Consider the following 17,759-nt stretch of genomic DNA (forward strand, 5'->3'; position numbering starts at 1 on the left):
ATTGGAGTTTCACCTCTCTGGAAAACATTACTGTATGTCCATTCTTTTGTCATTTATAGAAATTTACTGAAGGAACAGTTGTAATCTTCAGATTTTGGTCACAAATGGAGATATGTTGACCATTTAGATTCAATATTTCGTTACAATGTATAGTTTTATCTCTCGTTTTATCACAGCTGAACCTTCTGTAAACTGTTTTAAACCATGTCTGCATTTGTCACATTACATTGATAAATTCGTTGAGTTTTTGCTGCCATCATTTTATTGATATGAGTTTCATTTGCTTTTCAGGTTTCATCTCTAGTATCAGGGTTGAAAAGTGGCATTGGACCAGATAAAACCAGGTCGGTCTTTGTCTTGGCACTATGAAGCCGAATCAAGGACTCATCATCCAATAAGTCTGCGGAGTTTAGAAGGTGTTGGAAGAAGCAAAATGGTTTATGTATTGATTTGAGTAATCAGTATGAGCGGACTCAAATGGAAGAAGATCGGACAAGGTGGTGTTGGTCTCTATCTCTGTTAAGCCTCAATGATACAAAATGGCACTGACAGATACAGGGTATACTCTATAATCCTTGATTTGTTCAATATGTTTGTTTATTATTGTGACACTGTATATGTTTACATTCATGTTCTATTTTAGAATTGATTAATAGATGGTCAAGTTCATCGTTATGTAACTTATTATTTCTATTCTGCTGGCTCTTGTGTGAATGGCCAAGTAACCAATTTACCTTTAGGAAACTCATTAGAAATCTTGTTGAAAAACCTTCGGTTGCAGATGAGGGGCCATTCTCAACAGCTCTGTCAGAAGGGTAACAAGTAAACAGAATTTTGCTGACTTTGTTAAAATTATAAACTTGATTTTAGAAGTGTCTAGAATTATCTAGGCCCAACTAGTCTATTGTAGATTAGTCCACAATACTCTAGCCCATCTAGAGGCTTCATGGCTATAAGGGCCCAAGCTTACTAGAATATTCATGAATGTACAAAAGGTTCTAAACTATCTAGAAATATCTAGCACATGTTGTAGTTAGTTGGGATAGATATTTCTCTAGGGAGTTCTAGAGAATTCTTAGGTTGGCTATAAATAGGGAGGTAGTGCAACCAAGTGAAGGTGTAATTGAGTGAAAAACAAAGTTAGTGGTAAGGTGAGAATTAAAGGGAGTGTGTGTAAGAAGTAAGGTCTTGTACCACCAAACAAAGTTTTGAGAGCAATAAAATTTCATTTCTCTTAAACCACAGTTGAGTGTCTGTGAGCCCATTCTCAAATCATTTTCAATACCCATTTAGCCCATTAACTCCAAAATCATTTCCAACAAAGTGGTATCAGAGCCATAGATCCTAATGGCTAGTGAAATGTTTCCGTTTCATGTACCTAAACTCACCAAAGATAACTATGAAAATTGGAGTATCCAAATGAAGGCGTTATTAGGCTCGCAAGATGCATGGGAGATTGTAGAGAAAGGTTATGTTGAACCGGATGATGAAGCGGCGCTTCCGCAAAATGAAAAAGATGCGCTGCGCATTTCAAGAAAGAGAGACAAGAAGGCTCTCTACCTCATCTATCAAGGAATGGATGAGTCGTCATTCGAGAAGATATCAAGAGCCGCTAATGCAAAGAAAGCGTGGGAGATTTTGCAAATTTCATTCAAAGGCGTGGACAAAGTAAAGAAGGTGCGGTTGCAAACTCTAAGAGGTGAGTTAGAATCTCTCTCCATGAAAGAGTCCGAATTAATATCGGATTATTTTTCAAGAGTTTTAGTTGTTGTTAATCAACTAAGAAGAAATGGCGAGGTCATGGGTGATAGTCGTGTGATTGAAAAAATACTACGGTCACTTGTTCCTAAATTCGACTATATCGTCGTTGCAATCGAGGAGTCCAAAGACGTTGAATCCATGACCGTGGATGAGCTCATGGGATCTCTTCAAGCCCATGAAGAAAGAATGAGAAAGAGAAATAAAGAGGGAGCGGTAGAACAAGTTCTACAAGCTAAGCTTACTTTAAAAGACAAAGGAGAGAGCTCTAGTAATAATGCTAGAGGAAGAGGACGTGGCTACTACGGCGGAAGAGAAAGAGGCAAGCAAAATAACGATGATCAGAGAGGCCAGAGGTCAAGCTCCACAAGAGGTCGTGGTAGAGGAAATAATTCATGGCGCAACAATAATAGGCCAAGGTATGACAAATCTCAAGTCGAATGCTATAATTGTCATAAGCTTGGTCATTATGCTTCGGACTGTCGATCTTCTTCAAATAATGTCGAGGAGAGAGCAAACTACGCTAGTAAAGAAAATCAAGAAGACCAGACCTTGTTGGTGGCATGCAAAGGAGGTGACTATGATGAAAACTGTACATGGGTGCTTGATACGGGAGCAAGCAACCATATGTGCGGCACGAAGGAAAAATTCGTGGAGCTTGATGAATCAGTTTCCGGCAATGTGACGTTTGGAAATGGAGCGAAAACTCCGGTGAGTGGTCTTGGCAAAATTTTGATTCGATTAAAAAATGGAAGCCATCAATTTATTTCTAATGTTTATTATGTCCCTAACGTAAAAATGAATATATTAAGTTTGGGACAACTCTTAGAAAAGGGCTATAAGATGAACATGGAAAACCTTAGTCTTTTCATAAGAGATAGGAGAGGAAAACTAATTGCCAAAGTGCCAATGACGGGAAATAGGATGTTCTATCTGAACATTCAAAATGACATCGCGAGATGTCTGACTGCTTGTGTGAAAGACTCGTCATGGCTCTGGCATCTTAGATATGGACATCTAAATTTTGGAGGATTAAAGTTACTGTCCAAACAAAATATGGTTAGAGGTTTGCCAAGAATAGACCACCCGGATCAATTGTGCGAAGGATGTTTACTTGGAAAACATTTCAGAAAAAGTTTTCCTAAGGAAACACTGACGAGAGCCACAAAGCCACTGGAGTTAGTTCACACGGACGTTTGTGGACCAATAAAGCCAAGCTCGTATGGTGGAAATAACTATTTCCTCATATTTGTCGACGATTTTAGTCGAAAAACATGGGTTTATTTCTTGAAACAAAAATCGGAGGTTTTCTCCAATTTCAAGAAATTTAAATCCATTGTGGAGAAAGAAAGCGGCTTCGAAATTGTGTCTATGAGATCAGATAGAGGAGGTGAATTTACCTCGAAGGAGTTCGAGTCTTACTGTGAAGACAATGGAATCCGTCGGCCTCTTACGGTTCCATATACACCTCAACAAAATGGAGTTGCCGAAAGGAGAAACAGGACAATTCTCAATATGGCTCGGAGTATGTTGAAGACAAAGAGAGTGCCCAGGGAGTTTTGGGCAGAAGCAGTTGACTGTGCGGTTTACCTGATAAACCGATGTCCCAGAAAAAGCGTGTGGAACATGACTCCTTTAGAAGCATGGAGCGGAGTGAAACCCGGCGTCTCACACTTACGAGTATTCGGAAGTATCGCATATGCTCATGTGCCGAACCAGCTGAGAACGAAGCTGGATGACAGGAGTGCCAAGTACATATTTATCGGTTATGACTCTCGGTCCAAGGGATACAAGTTGTACGATCCAATCAATAGAAAGGTCATCACAAGCAGAGATGTGAAGTTCGATGAAGAAGGCATCTGGGACTTCGGTGTTCAAGAAAAGGATTACAATTTTCTCCCTATCGTAGAAGAAGAAGAACAACAACCACCGGTACCAGAATCTCCAGCTAATACACCACCTCTGTCTCCTTCAGCGTTGCACCAAAATGATCCATCATCAGCAGATGAAAGCTCAAGCGAGAGGCCCTTACGGACGAGGAGTTTAAATGATATCTACGGAGACAATATATCTCTCTTTTGTCTCTTTGCAGATAGTGAACCAATAACTTTTGACGAAGCAGTGGAAAGTGAAAAATGGAGAAAGGCGATGAATGAAGAAATTAAGGCTATTGAGAAGAATAGCACCTGGGAGCTTGTAACACTTCCGAAAGGACAAAGAGCAATTGGAGTAAAGTGGGTGTACAAAGCCAAGAAAAACGCAAAATGGGAGGTTGAAAGATACAAGGCAAGATTGGTAGTAAAAGGATATAACCAAAGAGAGGGCATCGACTATGATGAGGTATTTGCTCCTGTTGCTCGTCTTGAAACTATAAGATTAATTATCTCTCTAGCTGCCCAGAATAGATGGAAAGTCCATCAAATGGACGTCAAGTCTGCCTTTCTAAATGGGCATCTTGAAGAGACGGTATACGTCGAGCAGCCGCCGGGGTACGAAGTAAAAGGACAAGAAAATAAAGTCCTGAAGTTGAAAAAGGCTTTATACGGCCTAAAACAAGCGCCGAGAGCATGGTATAGCAGAATCGACAAGTACTTCCAAGAAAATAATTTTAAGAAATGCCCGCATGAACATGCTCTCTATGTGAAGGTGGATGAAAAGGGAAATATGTTGCTCGTCTGCCTATATGTGGATGATTTGATCTTTACCGGCAATAATCCTACAATGTTCGAGGAGTTCAAGAAAACGATGACGAGAGAATTTGAGATGACGGACATTGGTCTTATGTCATACTATCTCGGGCTTGAAGTAAAACAACAAGAAAATGGAATATTTATATCTCAAGAAGGATATGCGAAGGAAATCCTTAAGAGATTTAAAATGGAGGAGTGTAATCCGGCAATTACTCCCGTGGAATGCGGAATCAAGCTATCAAAGATCGATGAAGGAGAGAAGGTCAATCCGACTCTTTACAAGAGCCTTGTTGGAAGCTTGAGATACTTAACTTGTACAAGGCCAGATATTCTCTACGGAGTAGGACTAATCAGTCGCTACATGGAAGCACCTACGGTTACCCATATGAAGACTGCCAAGAGAATTCTGCGCTACTTAAAAGGTACGCTTGATTTCGGTTTATTTTACTCGTCGTCAGACAAGTACAAACTCGTTGGATACAACGACAGTGATTGGGCCGGAGATTTAGATGAAAGGAAAAGTACTACTGGTTTTGTATTTTTCCTCGGAGATACAGGCTTCACTTGGAGTTCGAAGAAGCAACCGATCGTCACGCTCTCCACTTGCGAAGCTGAGTACGTCGCAGCAGCATCGTGTGTTTGTCACGCGATATGGCTAAGGAGTTTAATGAATGAACTTAAAATGGAGCAGGAAGAACCGACTACAGTATTTGTGGACAACAAGTCAGCAATAGCTTTAGCAAAGAATCCAGTGTTCCACGACCGCAGCAAGCACATCGACACACGGTACCATTTTATCCGAGAGTGCATATCGGAGAATAAGGTACAACTGAAATATACAAAGTCTCAAGACCAAGTTGCGGACATATTCACGAAACCTCTAAACTTCGTCAGATTGCGAGAAATTCTTGGAGTTACTTCAAATCAAGTTTAAGGGCGGCTGTTAAAATTATAAACTTGATTTTAGAAGTGTCTAGAATTATCTAGGCCCAACTAGTCTATTGTAGATTAGTCCACAATACTCTAGCCCATCTAGAGGCTTCATGGCTATAAGGGCCCAAGCTTACTAGAATATTCATGAATGTACAAAAGGTTCTAAACTATCTAGAAATATCTAGCACATGTTGTAGTTAGTTGGGATAGATATTTCTCTAGGGAGTTCTAGAGAATTCTTAGGTTGGTTATAAATAGGGAGGTAGTGCAACCAAGTGAAGGTGTAATTGAGTGAAAAACAAAGTTAGTGGTAAGGTGAGAATTAAAGGGAGTGTGTGTAAGAAGTAAGGTCTTGTACCACCAAACAAAGTTTTGAGAGCAATAAAATTTCATTTCTCTTAAACCACAGTTGAGTGTCTGTGAGCCCATTCTCAAATCATTTTCAATACCCATTTAGCCCATTAACTCCAAAATCATTTCCAACAGACTTGAATTCCAGTCTAGCTCAATTTGCTACCAGTTCATTAGTTAGGCAATTGAATTTTCGATACTAAAGTGCCTACTTCTATGCCTCTCTATTTTTCCTTCTGCCTTTGGAACTAACCCATCTGGGTTCCTCTTAAGCTTGGTTTGTAAACCATGGTAATGAATTGCTAATTGTAATCTTTCTGATCATTTAAAAGGTTTTTTCTCTCGAGTAATATGTAGTATTTTATCTCAAGTAACTTGAATTTTTCGATTACTCCCTCTATGTATGTAGTGATTTTCTCTGCAGATCTGGGTGTTTGTTTTTCTGTTAAGCAGGGTAATAGTGAAGGTAACCTGTTAATGATTCCAAAATTTAACATGGCTTTATAATACAGAAATACTGTCAATAAGAAAACTGTAGCAGATCTGACTGGGGTTTGCACTCTTTGATGCAAAAGGCTGAAAATTCTCCTTGCAGCATTGCTGTGGTTTACTCATAGCATTGCACTAGTAACAAAAGGCAACAGATTTTTTTGCATGCTAAATAGTTGTAAAATTATCGAGTGTGCTAAGGCTGTGGTTGTTTGTTTGGCCTTGTCAATTGGTTTTCTTGTCTGCAATGCATCTAGATTATGAAACTACAGTTGCCAATGGGCATCAAGATGCGTACGCACCCTATTATCCCACTTTTATTCCTTTTGGGACAATGCCATTGAGACTTAAATCAACCACAAATGGCTAACAGTTTTTATTACTCAAATTCTCAATTCAATTTCAGTCATGCTTTTCATACTTCTCTATCACAGTCCAATATCCACTTAATCTAACGGTGAGCCATAAGAAGCTGCCCTTATCCACTGGGCGCATGTCAATTATAAAACCATAGTAAACCCTAAAGCCCCAACCCTAGGTATAAAAAGGAAAAGTTTGAGAGAAAGAGAGACAGAGTTAAGGATGAAGCGGGAGAACTGAATGAAAAGGAAGAAACGGAATGGTTCATGTATTGATCTGGATAATCATCGGTATCAGCGGACTCGTGATGAGCTCGTTTGGATCGAGTTTTAAGCCTCCGACCCTACATCACCTCAAGAGAGAAAGGGGTATACTCTAAATCTTTAACTTGTTATGTTTGTTTATTTTTGTAGCACCATCATGTTCTATTTGTGAACCGTGATGTTTAACCTCATCATTTTGTAACTTAGATTTTCTGTACTGTAGCCTTTGGTGTGAATGGCTAAGTAATTAGTCATCTGTTTTGAACCATGGGCACAATTTTTACATTACATTGATAAGTTTGCTTAGTTTTTGCTGCTATCGTTTGTTGATTTGAGTTTTATTTGCTTTTCAGGTTGTATTTCTTGTATACACCACCAACAGGATGCATATATGTTGGGATCGGGTTGCATCGGTATCATGGCAAGACCGTGGGTCCGAAACAATGTTTTTGACAGCCTTACAGGGTTTGCACACACATCAAGGAATTGCGGAACTGGAGATGCAATTCACTTCCAACATTGGTAATTAAGTTTTTTCCTTTGATTTGTTATAAGTAATGTTATTTAACTTTTGGATAGCATTATGGCAGCCCCTAGAGGTTCCCGTTTGTAAATGCAGTGAGAGGTGAACACCTTAGACAAGTAGACATTGGAAGTAGTCCCGAGTAAGATTTTATTGGTCTGATTGGAAATTGTCTGGTACATGGAGCTTCTCCATACAGGTTATTAGTAAGAAGCCTATAAGTATGAAGCCTGTGTGTTGTCCTCTAAACATGTTATACAGGTTATTTAGTAATGTCACTGTGCTATGATTCAATGTTTCAGTTATAATGGTTTTATCACTCAGTTTATCTTTGTAAATGATATTACTAACCCGCAATTATTGTTTGTAGATTCCAACTCATGTGTCCAAGGAAAAGGCTTACTACAAAACTGGCAGTTGAAGATGATAACTGATTGGTTGGATTTTGGATGGCGATCCTAATTAAGTTGTGGATAACACAAGGATTCTTTGTCCTGTCCAAGGAACTAACAAAGCCGTAATGCGGACCAGAAGAGCTTGATTTTTTGGAGTAATGGATATCCTCCTTTCTGACGAGAAAGAAGAAGATTATTCGCAGCGCTTATCCGTTCATGTTCATCCCTATAGTTAATAGGGAATATGCCCCAAAATCGACTGTCATCTTGGAAATATCCCAGGATTCCAGTTTATGGGTATATGACCCAAACTAACGGTTTCCGTCAAGGAACCGTTAAATAGTCAATTTATTTTAAATGTGTTCGAAGTTTTTATCCAAATTTTTCAAGGTTTTTCTGTCCGAATATGTTCTTGAACCTTGTAAAGGTTTTAGTATATAATATATGTGTTTTTTAATTCGCTTGAAGAACATTACTGGTTAGAGTCTTTAGACAAGGTCATCTTAGTTAGGATGATAAGCTAAAAATAATAGGGAAACGACAAAAGTCGACCAGCCTTGTTGTTCTTTATACATCAACATGTTCTCTCGCAGCTAACTCATTTTTCCATGTCCACTACTCGTGACTCTTTTTCACCATGCCCACTAGTTCGTCCGATGAATCAAAAATACTAAAGACTGGCATTGGTTCAAATTTAACCCACGTCATTCATTTCTGTACCAGGAATCCAAAGACTTTCACGTGTCAGTGAATAAACGGTGTATACAAAATTTGTTCATGTGGACTTCTACCAACCAATAATTACTCTCTCTTGCAAATATGAACTCCCCTCTATATATACTAACTTTAGGCATACTACTTCATCACCAAATCAATCAAATTACTCATCCTTTTATCACTACAAGAACCTTAATTACATCCATACATTTGCTCCTGCTTCAAGAGAATTATTCACAACTTTTTAAGTAATCTCGTATTTTTTTAAATATAATGGCTGCTTCAGCATCATCTGTAGTGTACCACTCTTTCATGTCTAACAATGTCGCTCGTCTTCAAACCCAAACACGGAGAAATGCAAGCTTCAAAGTTTGCTGCATGGCCGAGGATAATAAGCAAGCTCCAATTTCAACTCCCACTTCTCCACCACCACGTGCTGCACCCAAGGTTTGTTGGATCAGTTATATTTGTTTACTTATAATTTGGTGATCGGTTATTAATGTAACTAACGAGTTACATATGTTGTATTGTGCAGATGAGTACTAAGTTTACAGATTTACTAGCATTCAGTGGGCCGGCACCGGAGAGAATCAATGGTAGACTTGCCATGATTGGGTTTGTTACTGCTATGGGAGTAGAACTTGCTAAAGGTACTGATGTTGCAGCACAGTTGGGTGATGGAGGACTACCATGGTTTCTATATACATGTGTTTTGCTATCCGTGGCTTCAATTGTCCCATTGGCTCAAGGTGTGAGTGTTGAATCGAAATCAGACGGTATCATGTCCTCCACTGCTGAGATGTGGAACGGTAGAGCAGCAATGCTCGGTTTGGTTGCCTTGGTGCTCACTGAAGTTGCCAAGGGAGGAGCTCTTATATAATTTACACAATGCTATGAACTCATTCCTGTACCGCCTGTTGGTGTTTTAGAAATTAAATTTTACAAGGTCCCCATGTAAATGTTTTTGATCGTTATACATATATGATAACTTTGCGCAGTGTGCACCTTTTTATTATTATGCGTCATTTGTCAAGAGAGATCCTTGTTCTACCTTCCTAGTTTGGGACCTAGGGCATTTGCCCTATGAATTTTTTCATCCACCCAATAGAGAAGGATAAGAGGTGTCTAAAGTGTATTAAATATAAGATTTAATTTTATAGATCATTAATCATAGGATTGTTGAACTTAATCATAATCACACGATAATTATATGCAAGAATAGTTTATACGAAATACCTTGTAACGCTAATCCATCGTAGATCGATCATCTTTGGAGCAGCTATAATACCTTGTGGAAATCATGGCTTCTCTCTCTTGACCTTAGCCATAATGAGTAATTCCTTGGATACGATAGTGATGGTCATTGTTTCTCTTTCATAGGTAGAGAGGACAAAGTTTCTAGGGTTTTAGTTATATCATTAGATCTCCATCGTCTATCAAAGAAGAGATATAAAGAAAATAATCCCATAAATGGTAACCGATATAGTTTAGCAATATTCTATAATTAACACAATTATTACATGATCCAAAGGAATATTCCTATGTATAGAAATATTCTTACATTAAAATGCTAAATTACCCTTATACAAACTTAATAATTCTAACTATGTAAAACAAATACATAGTTAAAATACGAGTCTGGAGTGATTTAACTATGAATTTCTTCATAGTTAAAATTCTAAACCCATTGTTGTTGATGTTCCCAAGAATCGATAGATTTGGTACACCTACATAAATCGATTCTGGGTTGATGTGATGAACATCAACCACAATCAGTTTACGTAAATGCACACATCAACCGATTCATTAACCATGTTTGAATTTTTGCATAAACCTTGAAATTTATATCATTATATTATAGAGAATGAAAATACGAGTTGAACGTAAAAAGAATGAGGCCATTACGACATCGGACGAAGAAGTTATGAGCGAAACAGTCAAAGAAATACCCAGATTTTTTACGTGGACATTTAGTAAACTGATTGCAACGAAAATTTCACAGAAAAACTCTTGAATTTTACAATCGGTCTTTGTTTAAGTCTTATAAAACTAGGGCTGACAACGGATAAATATCCGCCGGATATTGGCCATACCGATAAGGTTAAGGTTAAGGGTTAGCGGATATCCGATATCCGATAACATCCGACGGAACCCAAAAATTTCGATCCGTAGATTAAGCTATCGGATATCGGATTTTTATCCGATAAAATCCGGTAACAGAAGTAAATGTTCAAATCAAGTACACCCCTAGGTTTCTCAAACAGAACCCATCACTAGACTACACCTCTTCTTCACTTTTCATATCTTCACTCGATGAGTTCTGTTTTCTTTGTATAAAATCACAAAATAAATCCGCCAAAACAAATTCATAAATCAGGCATCTTCTCATACTCAGGGGCATAATTAATGTCAAAAACGAGATAATGATTACTAGCTCTTGAATCCCTAATGACATCAAAGTTAATCAGATGCAGTCATGTAGCTTTTCTCAACCCTATAAGATGAATTAACATCTTATTCTTGTGATTCGTCGAAATAAGAACAAAGTTGAGGTAATTCAACAATTCCAATTAATTCATCTTCAGTTGTGGTAGTATATATCGAAGTATCAGAAGAATAGGATGTGGCGGTTGGAGTAGGAGAACATAGAGATGAAAACGACGTTGATGGTGATAATGAGGGTGATGTTGCTGTTGGTGACGGTTATTATATGGAATTATTGAAGTTTCTCATTGTTGCAGCTTTAGTAGCAGCAACTTGGATATCACGAGATGATTTAGAAGCTGGACGAGGTAATGAAGAAGCGAGTTATGGGAAATTAAAAGTTAATCAGATGCGGTCCCGAGGTAATCAATCCCTAATGACAGGGCGACAGATAATACCCAGGAGTAGGAAATTACAAGTACATCCCTAAGCTATCGGATGTCGGATATTAACCTAACAGAAGCAACCTATTCTGATTTCGATAGGCTTAAGAGGTAAAATCCGATATAATTTCCGACTCTGATATCCGATATGTCGGATTAAATCCTATAGGATGGCGGATTTTCGAAAACGGATATCGGAATTCGGCTATCCGTTGCCAACCCTATATAAAGTGGTTCCTTGCATGAACGTATACCGATTCTGGGTCGAGTTTTTTTTTTTTTTTTTAATTATTTTTTTCTTCATGTTTAGATGATGAACCAGAATTAGTTGATATGTAGGTTCATATGATTAAACATCAATTAATCAATCGAATTAACACTAATTAATCAGGAATGAATTAGCCATTAAGTAAAATAGTTGGATAAGAGATAACATATTTAACTTTTAAATATATGTTTTGTCTCGTAGTGACAGGCCCAATTAAAACGTCTAGGCCCCAAATTAGGAAGGTTATTCTAGAGAGAATGTCTCTAATGTTTTTATTTTTCAAAAACTCTTAGTGAATCGCCTAAATAGACAGAACCAAAACCGCAACTCACAAAATTTTCGATTGGCCCAACAAAAAGTGGCCCCCTGTAAACTCCATGTGGGTGGATCCCACCCCTATGTGAGGGGGCGGTTTTTACCTAGTTCAAATAGGCAGTTCATAGAAAACCACAGTTTATTTTTTTCCACGTGACTGACAAGTTCCCTTCCCTTGCCCTTTTGTAATGGTAATATAGATATTTCCGACTACAAAATTAACATATTTCTCAAATTCATTCCTTACCCGATTTGAGTGTCATTTTTGAGCTTAATTTTGTGCACACTCTTCTAAAAAATATATATTTGGGGCATTTAAAACGGTTTTGTAAATGGTTTTGTTCTCATTTGAATAGAAATATGTTACCCAAACATATTAAAAAAAAAAAATTCTTATAAAACAATGTTCGACCCTTAGCAAATTTTCAAATAACGTCCAACTTAAATATGACGATGGGTATTAAAACTACTGGAGTTTGGCATCCATGGCATTAATCTGTTGACAAGATTTTTTTTCTTTTTTTTAAGCAGACATGAATTTATTGATAAGTTACTCCACTAGATACTTGAAAATAAACATTGTAAATTACTTGCTAGAATTCTCAGAGTTAATAGAATCACTAAAACTGATACTTATTTAGGAACACCATTATTCTTTAATAGAAATAAAACTTTTAACTATAAAATCATGCTAGACAAAGTTTATAACAGAGTTCGGGGGTGGAAAGCCAAATTTCTCTCACAAGCAGGAAGAACTACCTTAATAAGTTCAGTGACTAGTGTTATGCCAATTTATCAGATGATGTGTTTTGCTTTACCAAACAAGACTCTAGATACGCTTACTGCTCTTCAACGTGATTTCTGGTGGAAGAAAAATAAGAAAAATAAAGGAATATATATAAAATCTTGGTATTCTATGTGTATTAGTAAAGAGTATGGAGGTTAGGTATTAAAAATCCTCATAAATTTAATTTAGCTTTATTAAATAGGTTAGCCTGGAGACTAATAGAAAATCCAAACAAACTGTGGAGTATCATTCTAAAATGTAAGTATTTTCCAAAAACAGGACCTCTAAACTATAAGAAGAAATCAGTTAGATCTTGGGTGTGGACAAGTATATGTAAAATGATAGAAATAATCAAAGAGATTATAGCTGGCAATTAGGAAATGGAGAAAACATAAAACTTTGGAAAGACAGATGGCTTAGCAATGGAGATATTCCAAAACCTAAAGGAACTCATAATATTACACAGTTCACAAAAGTGGCTGAGATAATTGATAACAATGGAAATTGGAATATTAACTTGATAGAGCAACTGTTTGACGAAAACTATGTAAAGGAAATAAAATATTTAGAGCCTTTCTCTATCATAGATGGAAAAGACAATATTAAATGGTTAGGAACAAAAATGGATGTGTTTCTATTAAGTCTGCATACAATTTTATAGCAGATACAATAACTTGCATGAAAAAGTAAAATGGAGAAAAACTTGGCATCTTAATGTTTTTCCTAGAATTAAAATTTTTCTTTGGAAAACTCTCAGTGAATGCTTTCCAGTTCGAGAAATATAGGTAGATATGTGCCAATTGATATTAATTGCCCTTTGTGTAATGTTACAACAACTGAAAGCATAGATCACTTATTATTGAAATGCATATTCTCTGAAGCAATTTGGAGAGGTTTATCTGTAATATCATTTTTCTATAGGGCTGCAAACAAGGACTATAAAGATTGGCGTGTTCAATGGTCAGAAGATAAGAATATAGATACAGAGGAATATCAGTTTTCTATAAACAAGGAATATCAGTTTTCTGTAGGGACACTTTTGCTCTTATTCTTTGGCATGTCTGGAAATATAGATGCAGAGTTGTATTTGATAAAATAAAACCATGCCTTGAAAAACTAATAGAGTTGATCAAAAAAGACTTGACTGACATTGTGTCTTGCAGTAATAATAACAGTATTAATAGAAAGAAAAAGGCTTTGTGCAGTGTTTTCCATCCAGGTTGCAAATTGAATAAATTAGAGAACAAGAATAATTGCAATTATATCTTATTTGATGCAGCTTATAAGGAAAAGTCCAAGAAATTTGCTTATGGTGTGATTTATATGGATAATAATGGTGACATTTGTGATTTCACAGGAGGTACAGGAAGCTGCAACAGTTCCGATGAAGTAGACGCAAGAGCCTGCAGGGAATCTACCAGATGGGCAAGAAAGAAAGGATTAGATAACCTAATCTTTCTTAATGACAATCAAAGCATCATAAATGGAATGAAGAACAAGTTTTTTGTTGTTGACTGGAGAAGTAAAGCATGGCTAATGAAAATATGGGAAGACAAGAATTTTTTTGCTAATGTCTCCTATTACTATATAAACAGAAATTGTAACTATCTAGCAGACAGGTTAGCCAAGTACCTAGTGAAATTAAATGATGGTGTAATAGACACTAGTAATATGGAGGAACAGAGTAAAGCTACATGGATAGCAAAGCTCTGTGAACTCAACCCTATAATATCTTTCGCTTAGTTTTTATTAAATTTCCCTTTATCAAACAAAAATAAAATAAAGTAAATATTGAAGTACGACACAAAAAGTAAAAAATTATAAATACTACCTACAAGGCTACAACCTCCAGTTGAAAACGGGACCCTACGTTTTTCCACTTTACGCATCTTCAAGATAAAGGTTGTTGATATCCATGAACTCCATTATTGACTGTACTTCAGTTGTAGTTGTAACTTATCAAAATCACAGACTCAAATTCAGATATATAATCAACAACAAGGTATGCAATAACACTTGTGAATCTAATCGGCCTTACTAAAAATTTCATAGTAACATTTCATTTTTCATTTACGGTTTTCAATCTATTAAGTGTGAGATTCATTTTGTTTTCAGAATGTTTGAAACTGAAATTGATAAATATAAGCCAATAAGCAACATGTTTTTTTCTTCTTTTTGTAAGTTAAAATGCATTCAAACCGACTAACTTAGGGAGTTAGTAACCCTTACATCAATATTAGTAGAGCCATCTAATGTTGGGTTTCTAGCATCCACCCGGACATTAGATTTATCTACTTCCAGAACTTGCAAAATACATGGTGAAGGTATATTTCTCCAATTAACAAAAGAGGAAAATTGTTTAGCCTCCTTAGCAAGAATATCATCTACGTTGTTAGTTAATCTAGGGACATAAAAAAAGCGTACAAAGTTTTGACAATGTTGAAAATAACGTTTTACTTCATCCATAATTTTGTGATTCTGCCTAGTAATCTGGGATGGTTTCTCATTCAGATAATCAAAAAGATTCTTGCAGTCGCCTTCCACACTGAAGTTCGACAGTCTTTCTTCCGCTTCCCATGCTGCAGCTTGCAATAGTCCTAGAGCTTCTACTTCTTCTGGAGATGAAGTTGAGATGGGTCCTGATCTTCCTTGTTCAAAGATACCTGCATCATTTCTGAGAATTTATGAAAAGCCAGCTGGTATATGCATAGAGACCTAAGTTGCATCCAGATTAAGTTTTTTTTTTTGAAGAAATAGGAGCTATCCATCTAGGTGTGTCAGTTATGCTAGTCGAGGCCTTTTTATTTTGAAAGTCATCCTTGTACCAGAAATTCAAGTGGCATTCTGTTTGTAAAGCTAATTGAGAATGTGATTGTTGTTTGTCTCTATTACATCTTTCTTTCCAAATAAACCAAACTTTAGTTAGAATGATTTCTATGGGAATAATTGGATTTTCCTTACCTATCCACTCTTTGTAGATTTTTAGAAAGGAAATTGATCTGTCAAAGTTTAAGTCTACAGGGGAAGGTTCAATTTCCCATACAGACTTAGCATGAGGACAATGAAATAATAGATGTTCAATAGACTCGTGTTCTTGGAAACCTAAAGTACAATTAGGATATATATCTTTCATTCTGAAAACATTTCCAAATAAAAATCTTGATTCTTTGAGATGCATTTAAGATCCATAAGCTCTTCCAGAAAGAGTCAGGTTTCCCTAGGTTATAGTGGTTCATTGTTCTTTCATTTAATTTATCATATATAGACTTTACTGTGAATTTTCTTGAGTTGGTTAGTAGCTATCTGAGAGTGTCTGGTTTAGCATTCAAGTTACTATCTAAAGTAATTCTTATGCTGCAAATTTGTCTAATACATTTATCTATTTATATTTTAATTTGGTGTGACCGAAAAACATTAGAAGTATGGATAGTACCTTAAATATGATATCTGAGAACTGTATCAGTAGCAAATTGCTACAGATAACCTGATGTATCTGCGATTTCAGTAACATTTAAAGACCCAATTTTGTAATAGTAATACAATGTTACATGAGAAAGACACTGTAACAGTGGCCATGTGTTACAGATTATATATAGAGACATGTTACTATCAGCACAAAATAGAACACCCTGCGGAGGCTACGATAGCGTTACTAATCGGATTTGTAACACTTTATAACTGTGACAGAAAATTTTCCACACCCAATACAGAAACATTTATTTTTTGTTACTGAATACCTTTGTAACACATAATTAATGTTACAAATGGGCGAATTTGGTGTGTATCAAGGAAATAGTTCAAAGATTAAAAAGGAGTTCCACTTTTTAGTGATTGGATCAATAAGATCATTCAAAAGTGTTAAGATTGAGTTAGAGGTAGTTTCGTGAGTTCTAAGATTACTGAAAAGACGAGGGTACCGAAATATACCTCAATCTAAAACTTTTCCACCTATAAGTCCTTTCTCCGAAAGTGATTGTCTATGGAATGAGTCGAGACAATACAAAGAATCGCTTCACACTTCATGTGATCATCTATGTATACGAGATCGAGAAAAAACAACAACGAAGTATCATACTTTGTTACACAAATGTTAGCCAAACACAATAGGATTGCTATCAAGTAATTAGAAATTAAAGTTTGTGTATTTTAAAAAACAATTATAATTGTGGAAATAGAAAAGTAAAAGGCAGAGCAAGATTTTGTTAACGAGGAAACCACACATGCAGAAAAACCCCGGGACCTTGTCCAGAATTGAATACTCTCAGGATTAAGCCGCTATACAAAATATAAACCAACTTCGTATAGTTGAGATCAAGCAACTAAACATATAGTTCACCTAGTTCCGTCTGTATCCCTGCGCCTACAACTTACAATAAGTCACGTACTTGGAACAATTCCTTTGGTTCGTATTCCAAGCAGTAAATGAACAACAAATCTGTTCGGTAACAACTCTTTTCAAACAATGTGATATGAGTTTTACAAAAGGATCTTTCGTTTATCCCAATAAACTCCTTTGTCAGGTTCTTAGATCAATCTCTTAACAACTACCAAAGTAATTGTCTAGACTATGCAATCAATACTCTTAATCACAAAGAAACGTATTGATGCCGATCTACTCAACTAATCAACCAAGGTTATCACAAAAATAAACCGATTATAGTTGGATCCCCAGCCGATCAAGTTTTATGTACACCAAAGATTATGAACTCAAATAAGAAATCTTCTTTGTCTTCAAATCTTCTTAGATCTTCAATAAACACCTGCACACAATCAACTTGAGTCTCTTGTGATCATACACACACAGAATGGAGTCTGTTAACAATGGATTATCACAAGACGTCTTTAGATCTACAAACAGTCTAAAGATCCCCGTCGAAACTTCGATCTAGTTTGAGTGAATCTTATATCAGAAGAGAAGATTCTCGAGCATAAACAAACCAGGTGCAATCAAAGTTCAACAACCGTTAGTCAATAAAATCAATCAAAAACTAATACTAATAAACACCAATTGTCTAGTTTCCCACCAACGGTACTCGTAGAGCT

At 36.4% G+C, this 17,759-nt stretch overlaps 1 protein-coding gene and 1 long non-coding RNA gene across 2 annotated transcripts; both read left to right on the forward strand.

Moving 5' to 3' along the window:
* Positions 1-6,809: 6,809 nt before the first annotated feature.
* On the forward strand, positions 6,810-8,125 carry LOC113336124. Its single transcript, XR_003353628.1, has 3 exons — positions 6,810-6,949; positions 7,198-7,366; positions 7,738-8,125. It is a non-coding gene; the product is annotated as an uncharacterized LOC113336124 (long non-coding RNA).
* A 508-nt stretch (positions 8,126-8,633) lies between these two features.
* On the forward strand, positions 8,634-9,495 carry LOC113314782 (early light-induced protein 1, chloroplastic-like). Its single transcript, XM_026563266.1, has 2 exons — positions 8,634-8,926; positions 9,015-9,495. Exons 1-2 carry the CDS (start codon positions 8,753-8,755, stop codon positions 9,357-9,359), a joined length of 519 nt encoding a protein of 172 aa, XP_026419051.1. The 5' UTR covers positions 8,634-8,752; the 3' UTR covers positions 9,360-9,495.
* Positions 9,496-17,759: the final 8,264 nt, after the last annotated feature.

This window comes from Papaver somniferum, chromosome 1, assembly GCF_003573695.1.
Source record: "Papaver somniferum cultivar HN1 chromosome 1, ASM357369v1, whole genome shotgun sequence".
Taxonomy (NCBI): Eukaryota; Viridiplantae; Streptophyta; class Magnoliopsida; order Ranunculales; family Papaveraceae; genus Papaver; species Papaver somniferum.

What these genes read in the sequence shown, in the direction of transcription:
- LOC113314782 (XM_026563266.1), top strand. Translation starts at nt 8,753, where the DNA reads ATGGCTGCTTCAGCATCATCTGTAGTGTACCACTCTTTCATGTCTAAC. An exon ending in CACCACGTGCTGCACCCAAG is followed by an intron (nt 8,927 to 9,014) that starts GTTTGTTGGATC and finishes TGTATTGTGCAG; the next exon opens with ATGAGTACTAAGTTTACAGA.